General features: G+C 36.2%; 1 protein-coding gene across 1 annotated transcript; it reads right to left on the bottom strand.

Annotated features, from left to right (window-relative positions):
• Positions 1 to 937: 937 nt before the first annotated feature.
• On the bottom strand, positions 938 to 16,135 carry LOC113050370 (SWI/SNF complex subunit SMARCC2-like). The gene is made up of 26 exons (XM_026213280.1): positions 15,984 to 16,135; positions 14,493 to 14,612; positions 14,311 to 14,396; positions 13,055 to 13,136; positions 12,823 to 12,915; positions 12,452 to 12,521; positions 12,249 to 12,318; positions 12,083 to 12,158; positions 11,651 to 11,895; positions 11,380 to 11,504; positions 11,244 to 11,300; positions 10,889 to 10,926; positions 10,226 to 10,356; positions 10,033 to 10,104; positions 9,809 to 9,922; positions 9,548 to 9,701; positions 9,240 to 9,356; positions 9,084 to 9,146; positions 8,220 to 8,478; positions 7,848 to 8,009; positions 7,697 to 7,764; positions 4,623 to 4,743; positions 4,184 to 4,347; positions 3,956 to 4,090; positions 3,340 to 3,646; positions 938 to 2,716 (listed from the first exon to the last, which is right to left on the bottom strand). Exons 1-26 carry the CDS (start codon positions 16,092 to 16,094, stop codon positions 2,652 to 2,654), a joined length of 3,105 nt encoding a protein of 1,034 aa, XP_026069065.1. The 5' UTR covers positions 16,095 to 16,135; the 3' UTR covers positions 938 to 2,651.
• Between the last annotated feature and the right edge of the window lie 175 nt (positions 16,136 to 16,310).

Raw genomic sequence — 16,310 nt, 5'->3', positions numbered from 1 at the left:
AAAAAAAAGCAACTTTAATGAGAGTGCTAGTGTATGATGTACACATAGTAACATCCTTAAACTGCAAACAATTAACATCATGTGTAAAGAAAAGTTATATCTTACTTGCTAATGTTTTTATAACACTTTGGCTAAACTTGCATGGACAGTGGTTCTACATGATGTAAACATATTATCTCTACTCAGATATTTCATGTAGGATGAACTAAAGCAAACTGAGTAAACTCAACTAAAGGTAGACAAGTCCTTATAACTTGATTTATTCATGTCCAAATAACATGGTACAAACATGTGGAACCACTGTCCATGAAAGAATCATGTTCAGCCAAAGAGTCATTTTTTTGAGTGCAAATTAATGTAGATTATAATAAAATATAAAAATACATACGTACATACAAAAAGATGTGTGGCAAATAAAAGAATGCATGCACCACACACACACAAACACACACACACACACACACACACACACAAAGAGTCCAGCTTCATTGTATAAAGCGACTGACACTTTCACATGAACATGTCAATAATACGACAACATCCAAAGTCAGAAAGAGAAGGAGACATTACAGACATGTATAATATGATAACAGCATTACGTCATTTGTAATGGTGTAAAGAAACATATAAAAATACAAAAATAGGACAGTTACAATATGAAGATATGAGATACACAGACCACAGCTGCAAACATAGCTTTAAAATCGCTTGTCCCTACTCATCAGGTAGTTGCCACTAATTTGTAAAACAAAATGATTTTCCTTCATCTCGTAAATACTTTTTGTGGGTTTGGCCTGTTACTAAAACACACACACACGCACACACACAAACATTTAACCCTTGTGTGTCCTTTTCATTTTTGTTATTTTGATCATTTTGGCTGTTGATGTAAACAGCATCAATTTTGTCAAAAATCTATTATTTTTTTTTATTGGAATTTTAAAATTCCACCTTCATTACCTTTCATAAATTTATTTTACTCTAGGTATAAAAATTAGTCAAACTCAGGACTTTAAGGACAAAAATGTCCCCAGTGAAACAACAATATTTAATCCCAGTGCCATTAAGCATAAAATAATGGATTCTTTGTTAATATGCTCTCATTCTTCAACATTTTTAATACTTTTTTTCATATTTATAGTGTGGTTCTTATGAGTGTTATTTTTATTAAATTTAATTTCCTTGAAGGTTTAAGTTATTTCAAGTGATGAAAACATTTTGAAAATGATTTTAGTTTTAGTAAAATGATTTTACTTTTAGTGCTTAGTACATGGTAAAGAATGACTTTTTCATGAAAAACAGTGGCATTATGTAAACAAACTAGCATTTAAAAGGTTAAAATCCTAAAACAATTATTGCATTTTTGGTAGTTATGAATAGCACGGATGCATTTTTGTCAATGAAAGCGGAAAAAAATATTAATATATAATATTTTTATTACTGTTTTTAACATGGACATTTTGTCATCTAAGGACCTCTGTGTAACTTTTTTGAAATTGACGCACAAGGGTTAACAATCTGAACTGAAACATCAGTTCTGGCATGAACACTGGATAATAAAATGTGCAATATAATCTCACTAAAATGACTGATTCAACTATTTGAGCTGAGGAACCAATATGATTCCTTGCTGCATTTCCCAAAATGTTTTCATAGGCGATTAATCATACACTCCAATATTTAAGTATTCTCACAAACATTGCAATGAGATGAGAACGAAACAACTACTTTCACCTGTTAGAAATGTAGAGTAACTTATATTTTGTGGTAATGACGTACACACATACCCAAAAAATAACATGCAAACATCAATTATTCATGACAGGATTTCCAAGCTTACAGTACATGTTGTCAGAGACAAAGTAAACAGAGTTAATACTAATTTGTCTCTTTTTTTTATCATGCTCATAAAAAAAATAAAAAAACAGGCCAAACCACTGAAGCTTTCACATTGTCCCGAAAGACAAACCAACATTCACACACACGCATACAAATGAACGATAACAAAGTCAAGTTTTTCTTCAGACTTACTCCAAATCAAGTGCTTCTGTGAAACAAATACAAAGATTAAGTGATAAAAATAACGTCGTTAAAAGAAAACATTAGGTCAGGGCTAATTTTGACTTTATGCTTCATCCCTCCAAAAAGTAAGATTCGGAAACATTCTCAAAGTGCAATCTGTTCTTGGTTTTCTTTTGTATGTTTGAGTACCTAAAGTACATCGAGATGCTTCTGGAGTGCAGATCACAGGTATCCTGGATCCTGTGGTTCGGCTCAAAGTTAAGAGATGTTACTGAGAGTGGAGGACGGACAAGGGTATGTATATTGAGCTTTGGGCCTGGTACTTGGATGCAGGCTGTTTGGGTAAGGAGTGCTTTTTGTTGGGTGTAACAGGGCTTTCAGTTCAAGACCTTTCCAAAAGTCCAAACCAAAGGTCTTGTTTTCAGTTTTATTTGTCAGTTTAAAGGTTATCTGTGTTTAGCTTTAGCTAATTATTTTGAATGATGTCATATTCAAGATGCTGGCAAGAATTCGAAGTGACAAAAAAGAAGATATCGCTTCCCTTCACCTCTGTCTCTTTTGCTTTCTATCTAATTTCCTTCATTTTCTTCACTGGAATTATTGATCCCATTTAAATCTCACCACTTCCTTTACTGTGTTGGAGGCACAGGGGCATTTGGATACAGAGAATCCCCTGCTAGTGGAGTGCTGGAATCTGGAGTAAACCAGAAAAACAAACAAAAAAATCTATTAGGCAATTATACAATACTTACATTACAAGTTAGTATAAATATACATTATATAAAAATTGGGGCGAATATAAGTGCATTCACTGACAGAACAAGCACATCTCTAAACCAAAATACAAATTTTGACCTATTTCAGTTGTAAAAATATCATGAATCGTGCCAAAATCATTTAAACACACTGAACAGTGACCAAATTTCAGATTTCATGATGATATATATTTAAATCGCATCATTGTAAGAGCAAATAGCCAAAAGATTTTCAATCAGTAATATAAATAAAAAAATTATATCATACTTTAATTCAGCAAGTTCAATTGATCAATTGATCAAAAACAGTAAAGAGTTTTACAAGATCCCCAAAAAAGTATCTTAAATTCCACAAATTATTAAGCAGCCCAACTGTTTTCAACATTGATAATTAGCACCAAATCAGCATATTAAAACATTTTGGAAAATATATTAAAATCTTGCTATTTTTGATCAAATATGAGCATAAGAGTGAGACATAAAAAAACGTATCAACCTCAAACTTTTGAATGGTGATGTATGCACACCCCTGCTGTGTACATGTGTATGTTTCTGTCATTACCATGCGCTGCTCCAGTCTGTGCGATGGTCGGGGGAGAACTGCGAGAGGTGGGTGGTGGAGCTTCATTGAGGGCATTAGTGGCGCTCACAGAGGCGGGGCTTTGTGTTGGGGGCGGGCCAGAGGCATTAGTGGCAGGCTGGTGGGTTACAGATGGAGTACTGCCAGACTGATTGGCAGGCTGGCTGCTATGGTGCTGGTGTTGGATCTGCTGGAAGTGTTGCTGTCGGGCTCTCATCTCTGCATACTTCAACTGCTCCATATGAAACGACTGACGATCAGCAAGAAGCTGCTGCCTCTGATACTCTAGCTACAAACACAATATACATATATGCAGATTCATTTTCATTTAAAGGAATGGATTTTCAATGAATAATGACTTTGATTTCTGTCTGTTCCTCATTAAATATCATACTGTTTTTAGACAACAGCAAAAAAATCTGATTGAATTACTTTTGGAGCCTCTGGTCAATGATTTTTTCATGCGCATGAAAGAAATAAAATCATACAGGTTCTGAAAGAAATGTCTGTGAATTGTTCTTTTAAGCAACAGATGTACAAAACTATAATTTGATGAACCACCAAACGTAATATATATCCATTATCCATGTTTCCTTACTGCCTCTCTCTCTCTGTCCATGATGGTTTCCAACTCTTCAAAGTGTCGGAGTTTGATCTCCAGTTTCTTCATCTGGGTCTCCACCAGCAGAGCCACCAGAGACTTGATCTTCCTTTCCTCTACTGCTGCCAAGTGCTGAATGGAAAGAAATCAAAGAATACAGCGTTAAGTGTTTCATTTGCAGCAAAGCTGTTTGATTTCTCACCATGATTTCACCTTTTCACACACCTTAGCTTTGACGGCAGCAGCAGCGAGTGCTGAAGCAGCGGCAGTGGCCAGGTTTCCCTCTCCTACATCTCTCTCCACCTTTGCTTTCTTCTCCCCCTCGCTCTCTCCATCCCTCTGACCCTCTTCCAACCCCTCCTTCTGTTCTTTCTCCTTCTCGCCATCAGCTGCAGAGATCCCAAACAGTTCAGTTAAGAAATGTTATCTATGCATTTTGTAACTTTTAACAATTTATGCACTTTGTAACTTTAACACATACAATTGCAGATGCGTTTGTACCGCACTTACACAAATAATGCATTAGTATATCTGCATCACACTAAGAATCTGCATCTCTTAATCTTTGCATTTAAATTTCATTTGATGTCTTGTTCTAAGTCTGAATTTTACTCTATTCGAATTTACACATTCTATTTTTATTTTTTTTTGCTGTAAAACGCACCCATTTCTGAGTCTGTTTTCTCTGTCTCTCTGTCCGTCTCCCCTTCTCTCACTCTCTCTTCCTCTTTCTTGCCGTTCTCTCCTTGTTTTTCTTCCTCCTCACTGGCTCCATCTTTGCTCTCCTAAAATGTCAAGACGTAGGAATGTCACATGTGTTAATATTAGGAAAATATCACAAAATCTCCAGATAATATTTAACAGCACAACTGTTTTCAACATTGATAATAACATGAAAAGTGTCCTGAATCCCAAATCAGCATATTACCATGATTTATAAATGATTGTGTGACACTGAAGATTGGAGTAATGACTGCTGAAAATTCACAGGAGTTAAATTGTTTTAAAACAGAATTTTCACAATATTACTGATTTTACTGTACTGTATTTTTATGAACTAAAAGCCTTTTTAAGAACTTCTTCCAAAAATCTTTAAATAGCCAACACAAATTTTGTACGGTAGTATATATGAAGGGTTTGGTTCCAAAACGTGGTGAAAAAATGTAGTTTCCGCCAAAATCAGTATTGTATCTGGTGGGTATTGAAAATTCAAGTTTGAATTTTATGCAAAATACAATATTCGCAGTTATTAGGTCATGTTTTCTCCCTTTTTTCCAAACCGCGACAAATGCCAGTCTCCCTTTTTGTTGAACGCGATATACAGAGGTGGGTAGAGTACCCAAAAACTTTACTCAAGTAAAAGTAAAAGTAATTCTAGAAATATTTACTCAAGTAAAAGTAAAAGTACTAGTCTTGAATAGTTACTTGAGTAAGAGTAAAAGAGTATCGGATAAAAAATCTACTCAAGTAGTTAGTTACTAGTTACTTTGGGTCATATATACGGAGCCTATTTTTATTTAGATAGGCTATATAGAAAAAAATTATGTAATGTATGTGTGTGTGTGTGTGTGTGTGTGTGTGTGTGTGTGTGTGTAAATGTATATATTTCATCAGCCTTTACTCCAATTTATGTAATTTGTTATAAAACCCTTTCTGTTTACTTAAGTAACAAATATAGGTGTCATGCCATAACATATTTTTAATACGACTGACTTTATATTAAATGTGAATTTAACATTGAAAGTTAATGTGATATAAATATTGCTACTAATCTTTCATTGTTCAGAAAGAGAGCAAATAACATTTACATTATTAAAGATCATTTTCACTGACAGTGTAGATTTCAATCACTCTCAGAAACTCCCATTAAAATCACTGAAACTGTTAACACTGTGAAATCAATATCTTAATTATAGATTCGTACACACATCTGCACTTTGTTGTTTCTGACGAGAGAATTCGCCAGAAAGAGGTATTCAGTGAGTGAGCGAGTGAAGGAAGCACCGGCATTTCAGCGATGACTCATCGGAACACCTCTGATTGGCCACTGCATTCAAAAGCTCAACAGAACCGTGTGTGATTGGTTAATGCACAGTGCTGTAAAAACGCGTCTGTCTCTGGCTCAGCGCCAGCAAGCGACCACGGATCTGAATTTAGCAGCTGATGATATGACTCGCTGAACGTACACGCACCGGTGTGATTGTATTAAAATTAATAAAAATCTTAATCGGATAGTTTTTGTCTTTTGGAAGCTGAATTCAACTTGACTCCGCTCTGTTATAAGCCACACACGTACAACAAACTAATGTCACAGTGGTATCGTGTAGGCTACTGTAATCGAATGTAGCCCAAGTTATTACCTGTTAAACAGTAGACAGCACACGCGTTCATCTAACAAGGATCTCCATCGCAAGCAAATAATAGCCTTTGCAGATTTGCTTTCAATTCAGTGCAGTTCCATAGCCACGTTTTCAACGCTGCTGGTATTCTTAAACATTACAACTCTGAGTGAACTGCTTCAGATGCTCAGCGCTTGCGGCAGGGAGTTGAACGACTCATTCAAACTGATTCATGAACAAATTCACTCGTTTGCCAATTGGTTCGATCAAGCCTTTGAACAGAGTTGACTCAAAAGAATGAATCATTCGCGAATGGGCATCGCTCATTGCCCAGAGAAAAGTAGACGGCGAGTTTGGAATTAACTGAAGCATTTATAACATTTATTGCATTAAGATAAAGTAACGAGAGGGGCATCGCCCACAGTAACGAAGTAAAAGTACAGATTTTTCCCAAAAAAATTACTCAAGTAAGAGTATAAAGTACCCATCTTTAAATATACTCCGAAAAGTATTAGTTACCCCGAAAAATTACTCAAGTAAATGTAACGAAGTAAATGTAACTCGTTACTACCCACCTCTGGCGATATATACGCTCAACCAATCACAGAGCACCATTCCACGCACTGTAAACTGTAACAACCAATCACACTGCACCATTCCATGCACTGTAAATGGTAACAACCAATCACAGTGCACCATTTCATGCAATCTAGACAGTAATGGCGGTGCTTTAAATACATGGAACACACCCGGCATCCTAGTTTTCCTCATCTACTTTGTACTCAACAAAGAAGGGCTGCACGATAAATCGCATGTGATTGTCATGCGCATCTCATCAGTAAAGCCGATTCTGTGATTAGTAGTAGTTGGAAGTTCCATGTAAGATAAAAGTAATTTTGGAATTTCTGTGGTCTAATGTGATATTGTTGTTCATGTTCTTGCTCATGATGAAATTTTATTTTATTGCTATAATTAATTTATAGCATTAACAACATGACCCATTGAATTCATTTTTGGAGCGATGACTGATGAATGCATTTTTAGTTCAGAGGCTGTCATATGTGGATTAATTTACTATGTTGTATATTTTAATCAGATTCAATTTTGCATTTTGAGAAAAAAAGTTATTAGTTATTGCATTTTGAGAATTTTTTTTATTATAACCTAAAGATGCTATGTGAAAGTTTGAAACAGAAAATAGTGGTTTTCATCTTGCCACTTTCTTGGTAAAGAAAATAAATTCTTACTCAAATTAATCAAACTTAATTTACTGCGTTTTGGAACCAAACTCTTCATATTATGTTTTACATTTTCCGAATTCCTAAATGTTTTTGTTTACTTCTTGGTTAAAATCAGACTTTTAATCCCAGATTTAGATAAACTTTTTCTGCACAGGTACCTTATTTTCTCTTTTATCTTGGCTAGACTGACCATCACTGTTTTTATTCTCCTCACTTCCATCTTCAGCTGAAAAACAAACATACACAGTTATTTTCTCTCTCACTATGCTCTAAAAAGCATAAAACATGTGAAAACGTTAGTTCATTTACAGGGTTTGTCAGAATCCTCAAGACCGGTTCCTGCTATGCCGCTGCCCTCCAGGCCGTAGAGAGGGTCTGGTCTCCCGCTTGATCTGGCCGCATCCTCCACTCGACGCACATGAGCCTCCACCAGCGCAGCTGGTACCTCCTCCTTCATTCGAGAGAACTCCTCTGAGAAAAAGAAAGAGAAACATGATGCTCATGTAAAGAAAATACAAATCAAGTCCTTTTTGGGGCTTGACAGGCCCAGTTCTTATTTACTATTGTTCCATACAGAAAAAAATACGAAAAGAAATCATACAGAAACAGTCATTCTGAGTGTTATTAAATTCTGATATTTATTTATGTGTGAACTATCACTTTAAAATGGCATCTTCCCACCAAGTGCTGATTTAGCCGCAGCAGAAGCCACTCGAGGGTCAACCACAGAGGCCAGGAATGCCACCGTGCTCATGACAGGATTCCCCGCCTGACTGAACGGAACTGGCTGATAGGCCAGCGGGCCTAGGGAGGAGGAGCTATCCTCCAGGTAGGGGTCTTCGATCGGTAGACGCAGGAAGTGGAGGATGCACTCATCCTGTGTGCGGCTGCCCACGTGTTCCGATACTTTATTCCAGTCATCTTTATACATCTCTAGACCCTGAAAACAAACAGGAAAAGTCAAGTTCACACTACTGTTCAAAAGTTTGGGGTCAGTAAGACCTTTTTTTAATTACTACTTTTGAAGGACTAAAAACATCAAAAGTGACATTTAAGCCTTTTACATTGTTAAAAAAATTCTAAGAATTCTAATCCAAAACATTCAATTCAAAGAATCCTGAATAAATGTACCACATTTTCCTAAAATATCCATCAACACAGCCGTTGAAAACTGCTTCTTGAACACCAAATAAGCATATTAAAATGATTACTGAAGAATCATGTGAAAGAAAACTGAAATCAGCTTTGCCATCATAGGAATAAATTACATTTAAAATATACTAACATAGAAACATTATTTTAAACTCTAATGATATTTCACAATATTATGGTTTTATTGTACTTTCATCAAATTAATGGTGAGCATAAAAGACCTCTTTCAAAAATATTACAAATCTTACCGAACCCTAACTTTAGAACGGTAGAGTAAATCATGTTTAAAAATCAAATGTAAAAAATGTAAAAAAAATAAAAATAATGTTGAATTCAAGCATTTTGTCTAGTAGACTCAGAGAGTCTTGGACATTTGATATGTTTATACTGTACCTCCAGCAGTAGCAGTGTCTCCTGGTCTGTCCATTCTCGAGTGGCACTGGCAGCATTTTTAGTCTGTGGAATGACAGAAGATTCATATTCCAAAGTTCCTTTCAACCTGACACATTCTCATTTTCTCTCTGCCCCATCTGTGATGGGAGGTCTTACTTTAGTTGGGCCGCTCTTCTTACTGTACACATCTGTCCTTAACCCAAAGTTCTGCAAGTCAGCTGGTTTGTCCTTGATTTTGTCTGGGAATGAGAGCATCTGCTGAGAGGATGAAGTCTAGAGAGAAAAACAACGGAAAACAGCTTAGATAACCAATCAAGTGAAGACAAAACATTTTTTAGGGCTGTCAATCAAATAAAACTTTTTTCCTAGTTAATATGTTAATGCCTTCAGCTCGCTTTAAACATGTTGAGCTTGAGAATCTGTGTGAATCACACATGCCGCAGGAGAAGACTATGTTATTTTACCTGGGATGCTTTAGGCTGTAGTGGTACCAGACTTGATGGAGTATCTGCCAGCACATGAAAGTGTGAGGTGGGTGGAGGCCCCATGGGAGTGGGCCGACTCTCTGAATCCACCTGATAGTTAATCAAGCCCCACTGTTCCAGAAAGGCATGGACCCTGTTCACACAAATAGACTTTCACTTTCACAAGTCAAAGTTGAAAAGAACCATGCATATATAATTTTTTGCGTTTAACATTTTAGCAATTTCTTTCCTTTCCCAGACCTCATAATGGCACAAACATCTCCAGCCAGGTTCCTACGGCATGCTGTAGAGGTCAAATACTCCTGTGGGTTCAGTCTGTACGTGTCAATCATGAAGTTACGGTATGCCAGGTAACTGTAACACAGCAGAAAGTGAAGAAGAAACAGGATCATTAATGAAGGTCAGAAAACATACTTAAATTCAAGTCAGTCTTTGTGTGAAGGTCCACCAGAAGACATTCTTACATTTCAGGTGTCTTTGACTTGTTTTTCCCATTGAAAAACTCAGGCAGTGCTCTGCGCTCTATAGCATGGACACTAAAAGAGACAGAAACAGACTGTTACATTCTGACTTTGTTGTGACCTGATTTTTCACTTCCTATTTAAATGAGTGATTCTTGATCAGAATAAGTTTCAAGGTTGTGTGTAGTCACAGTACCTGTTATAGTCAAACCAAGCAGCATAGCTAGGTATAATGATGTGATGGGTCTGTTCAGTGACATTATCCTCATGAAGGTCCGAACCCTTCACCGGTTCTCCTTTCACACTCGGAGAACCTTCTTCTTCCTCCTAGAAACACACAAACATAGAGCAAACCATTAAAACTGCTCATGAAATACAGTGGGATCTGTCTTAAAAACCTGACATACTGATAGTCGAGACAGTCTAGATTAAGATTTTGAAACATTTTAATATAAAAAATTTACTATTTTTGGGTCATCAATCAAATCAAGTCATCAAATCACGTGTTCATGCAACCTGAAATACTAAAAATAATATTTTTTTTGTTTGTTTAAATTCATATATTCTTTCAAAATTGTATGATACAATTTATATAAAAAGTAATTATTGTGATTAATAATAATACGAATAATCATATATTTTAATGTATTATTTATTTAATAAATGCAAATAAAAAAAATATACATTAAAATTCCATTCAATTAAAATACTGCAAAGCATTTTAGAAGCATGACTATTATTTGGTCTCAAATCCAAATGTATATGTATACTGTATATAAATATATATATAAAACTAAACATACATAAATGTGAAAACTGAACTTTTTGAGCAGGAATACGGTTTAATTTGATGCTATACCTTCCCTACAGTCTCCATTGATTCATCCTCTTGCTCATCTAGGTGTGATAGCAGAAAACAAACATAGTTGAGGCAATTTTGCACATATACTTTCTAGTACAGAATAAAACAGTGTTTATTAGCACAGAAAGATGAAGTGTGTGCTTTTCATATTATACTTTCTTCTAAAACATCCTCCTATCGCTGCTGTTCTGTGCAAAGACAGCTGTAATTACCCATTCACAGGCTGACATAAACATCCTTTATTTTAGAAATTCCACTTGGTAACATTATTGGCACAGAAAACACACACTTCACCTTTCAATTAGTTTGAGTGGCTGGTGTTTTAGAAACAAACACAACTGTAGAGACATACCCAGGTCAGTCATAGTGCCTCCTTTCACTGGAGTAGAATCTGAGTCCTTCTTAGTCACTACACACACAAATATCCAGATTACACACAATTTAGACTCACGCGTTAGGTAAAAACTGTTAGATGTGTGTGAAGGAACCTGTTTTAGGTAGTGTTGCTTCCTCCACTGCAGGCACAGGTGAGGGTTCATCTAAATCTTTAGTCAGATCTTCCTGTTCTTCCTCTCTCTGTCCTCGTTTGGACTTAGTGTAGGGAGTAGTGGGCCTGAAAACACACACACACAGGTTCATACAAAGACACAGAGAGAGGTTCACATTAAAAAAAAAAAAAAAAGATACATTTTCTTAAAGATATTCTCTATGTAATTGTTTCCTGAGAATCAGGAGTTTAATATGCAGTAATAGAAATACCCTTTCTTGGTGTTTTTCTTCTTGCTCTCCTGTGGTGGAGGGGTAGGAGATGGAGACGGGGAGCGCTTCCTTTTTTTGGCACTGCTGGGTTTTTTATCCCTCTTTTCATCTGGAGCGCTCACTTCATCTGTGAGAGTCTTTGCTGAAATTCTCTTCCTCCGCGGTCCTCCTTCTCCCACCTCATAGTCTTCCTCATTCATCCACTCATTAAACTGATCCAGGTCCAGAATCCACTTGGCATGGACCTACACACACACACACACACACACACACACATAAACTTACAGTTAGGTGATGAATGGCTGAATTTCTCAGATAACCATTATGAAAGGTAGAGAAAGCATGTGCAGGACAAAAGAGACAAAGAAGAAGAGAGGTAAAGACTCGGAGACAGATGGAGAGAGGTAAGGGGGTGGGGTGGGGGGGTCTAACCTTCCTGGGTTTCTCAGCAGTGGGCGGATCCTCCACAGCAGCCTCCACCTCACTGGCTGAGATCCATGTGTCATAACTGCAACATAAACACAACACATTAATCCTGCATTCACATACACACTTGAACTCTGTATGTGTGTGTGTGTGTGTGTGTGTGTGAGCTCACCTATCAGGCCAGTAGCCCCAGTGTAGCAGCATCTGTTTGTCTCTCTTCATTACAGGACGAACCCACTCTTCTGAAAAGCACACATTTGCAAATTACATTATTACTACTTTTTTTTCTTTGGTAGCACATTTTTTTAGGCCCCTTGTACACTACACATGTATGTGAATATATTTTTACACTATGAAAAACACAGCAGAACGTACCGTCCTCCAGACTAACAGGAATAGGCACCACTACATGAGAGCTGGACAGCTTATCTTCAGTCACAGATCCCTACACACACACGTACGATATTACACACAAAACTGTGTGTTATTTCATATACTGAATAACATTTTACCAATATTTAAATGTTTTAAAAATCAATGATTCTGATGCCAACAAAAAATGAACCAACACTGTAAATATGTAAATAACAAGTTTAATTTAGTAACCCTTTAAGCTGTTTTAGGGCACACACATAGCCACTGAGATACATAATGAATATTGTATAAATAAATAAAATTAACTCCTTATTTAAAATAAATTTTCCAGCCATAACTAGATGACCTTATCTACTGGTTTTGGCGAGTACCTGGTGTCGTTTGATGATGTCCTTCAGTTTTCCCAGCAGCTTGGGCTCTATCTCTGAACTCAGGTAAATCACAGGTCGGGACAAGCAGTTATTCTACAAAGGGAAAAACACATCATTAGTCAATATTTAATCTCACAGATGTACTAATAAATACTAACCATATCATGAGTGCAAGTGATGTTCTTCTGACTGTATAACTGCATTTGTGTGTGAAACCGTGTTTGATACACACCTGCACCAAGGACTTTTCTATAGTCATGAACATTTCAACATTGCGGTCCATTCTCGAAGGATTCTGGAAGTCAAATCTCCTCCTGATGGATGCAAAAGTGAACAACTAATGAGTATTAATTAGATTTCTGATCTGCAATCACTGAAAGAGCTCTTCACTAATAAGTACTTTAACGTCACAGGATTGATTCACTGACAGAAAGTTCAAATGCAGCAGAAATGTCATGCAGAATCTATTCAGGAGCATAAGGACCAATTCACACCATGAGGGAGGCGAATCACGACTCTCTTGTCAAGTGTGCCATAAGGTTAAGTGTCAGAGAAATTATACAACAGCTGATTAGGACCACTCAAATAAATGGCAAATGTACATATTTAATGAATAGATACTTAAGCAGTCCACATGATGAATATATAGAAGTTTTGGAAGAACATTTTTGCAAATATTCATAGCCTATTCACACCTATAGCACAGTTGATTGAGGAAGAACCTAATGCAGAGCAACAAGTCACTACATGATGTAGCCTTTAGAATGAAGTTATGTGCTTCTAAAATTCGATAGTTAAGCAATACCACACAAGCAACGAGTGCAGTGCTGTTTTTGTCTCAAATAGCACTAGTGCAAATGTGATATTGATTTTATACAACAGATCATTTAATGAAAATTTAACACTGTTATATTTTAGACACAATATTGGCTGTTTTTGCTCAGTTTTGCCAACGAAAATATTACCTATTAAAGCCACAGCAGAACTGTTGTGCATCTTCAAGCAACACTCAGTTTCTGAATGAATCTGTGTTTTAAATTAATTGGGTGAACCAAATGATTCCATGGCCTAGATATTTACATATTAATAAAATATATTTGAAAATGCATTTTTTATATCTATATTAACAAAAAATTAATTAAAAGAGATAGTTCCAAAAAAAATCTTTCCAAAGCTACTTTTTGTAATATCTATTTCCCGCTTGCCTCATATAACACAATAACGGTTTTAAATAATATTTTGTGAGTGATTTCTCAGCCAAATTTGACATACAATTAATATGCAATTAATTAGAAAAATTAATCACCACAGTATATTTTATATATATATATATATATATATATATATATATATATATATATATATATATATATATATATATAGCAAATTGATACCTTTTATTCTGTTTAATTTAAAAACTAATTAATAGCATTTATATATATTTAATAAAATAATAAATAGAGGTGAAAGGAGAGAGAGGACCATTACCATCCTTGATCACTCTTGAACTTGTAGGCAGCAGCCAGAATATGACACAGAGCTCCTCCAGATTTAAAATCAAAAAAACACTTTATCTAAGGGTGAGAGGAGAGCATCATCAGCACTCTACAATGCTGATTAGTTTATGCATTCAATTCAATACTATTACTTAAGAAGGCTTGTGTGAGTACCGGTAGTCTAGTGAGGGGAGGGTTGCTGACATGCCGGCCAAACACTTCCTCCTGAAACTGAAGGAGCTGAACCACCAGACTTGACAAAGATTTATTGGTGGGGGGCTCTGCTTGAATATACTAGAAAGAAACAGAGAATGTTTTAGACACTATAATAAAAGGGACACACACACACACACAGAGAGATATGTAGATTAATTAACAGACTAAGACTGATTAATTAGTCAATATTTGGCCATTGTGATCTTATCTGCATTAGCCAATGACAATAATACTGCATTAAAATTAAGAGCTAATTTAACTTCTGCAGTTTTTTTTTTTTTTTATATTTTGTTACCATGGCAATCATTAAATTGTGTAACATATACAGTCGTGTTCAAATTCATGTAAATTCAACATTTCACTCAAATTGAATATGGATAATATAATTTATGTAATGAATTAAATTGCTAAATGAATGTGTTTTCACTATGGTTTCATTTCCTTGACCACTAATATGGACATGCTTGCTTTTGCTTATTTATATTTAGGAGTCGTCTGTGAGCTTTCCTCCATCCATCTATGGAACAACTAAATGACTTGACATTTTAAAATGTAAAATTAGTATTTTTGAATGACAAAAAAAAGGAGAATCAGTCCAGTGGTTTTATGTTGTTTTTGTATAATTTAGCGTAGTATTTTTACGTATAATTTCAGCTTTTCATAAATCTATTTAATGTTTTCATATTCATATTTTAAAACTTAATTTCATATTATTTTTGTAATGGTAATTCCATAAAGGTAAATACATGCATTTATTGAAATTAGGTTTGCTTTGAACTATATTAAAATACGTTTTCTATGCAAGGAATATCTATCTTTACCTCATATATGAAATACCTTTGCATTTTCATTTATTTGCTAACTGAAGTGTTTCATTGGAGGGAAATTACACTTTGTTGCACACTATAGCCGGTTCCCACACATTGCTTCAGTGTATCGAGTAATTTCCACGGGTAAATTGTTGCAACTGAATGGGAAAAAAAGCATTCTTCAGATCCGATTGTGAATTTGTCATCGTCTGTAACACATTGCTGTTTTTTACACACACGGCGCGCGAGGCGGATTTGGCTGCACATCTGGATTCACGCACTTGCGCTTCCAGTACCGCAGCCCCGTTACACGAGCTGGCCTTACCTTGAATAAAAGAGAAAGGCCATTCATAAAAACCTATTAGATAAGGTCAAATGAATATCCAGAGATGTGGAAACGATACCATATATTATAGATAAAGCAAATTCTTGGGTATGACTTAAGACTTTTCTCAAGACGCGCATCCGGCATCTTCTATTGTCTGAGACGCGTCAGACTGTGGATTTTAAACAGCTGGATTTCTCTCCATCTCCTTTCCTGCCCTCCCCTCTGCTTTCTGCCTACCCGCCTCTAGTCTGCCCATTCCTGCACAAATATATCACGAACGGCCAGTGCTGGTTACAAATAAACGAATGGTACCTTTTTATAATTCTTGCCCAGCCAAACCCGGACATTGTCGAACTGCGAGACGGTATCAGACGCTTCGAAATATTTTACATTCGGGCCGCCGTCTTTCTTCCGTACCGCCATCTTTGTCTGCTCGAAAGTTTTGCCACCCACCGCCCCCTGGCGTTCATTCGTTTTTGCTAGAAAAGTCGAAAGTGGATAAGATGGATAAGAAACGACCTCCATTCCGGCTCAAATCCAGGCTTGCGCTTCCATTGCTGCTTTGGAAAACCTTGAGCCAATATGGCGGACAAAATTGGCCAGTGTATTCCCGGCATCCCATCCCCCTCCTCAAAGAGT

The sequence above is a fragment of the Carassius auratus genome, chromosome 31 (assembly GCF_003368295.1).
Source record: "Carassius auratus strain Wakin chromosome 31, ASM336829v1, whole genome shotgun sequence".
In the NCBI taxonomy this organism is placed as follows: domain Eukaryota; kingdom Metazoa; phylum Chordata; class Actinopteri; order Cypriniformes; family Cyprinidae; genus Carassius; species Carassius auratus.
This window is presented reverse-complemented; position numbering and strand designations above follow the sequence as displayed.

Excerpts from the sequence above, each read along its gene's own strand:
- LOC113050370 (XM_026213280.1), bottom strand. The coding sequence starts at position 16,094 with ATGGCGGTACGGAAGAAAGACGGCGGCCCGAATGTAAAATATTTCGAA. Across the intron at positions 12,522-12,822 it reads ACATCATCAAACGACACCAG|GGATCTGTGACTGAAGATAA; the intron begins GTACTCGCCAAA and ends GTGTGTGTGTAG. Across the intron at positions 9,702-9,808 it reads GATGTTTGTGCCATTATGAG|GGTCCATGCCTTTCTGGAAC; the intron begins GTCTGGGAAAGG and ends TTGTGTGAACAG.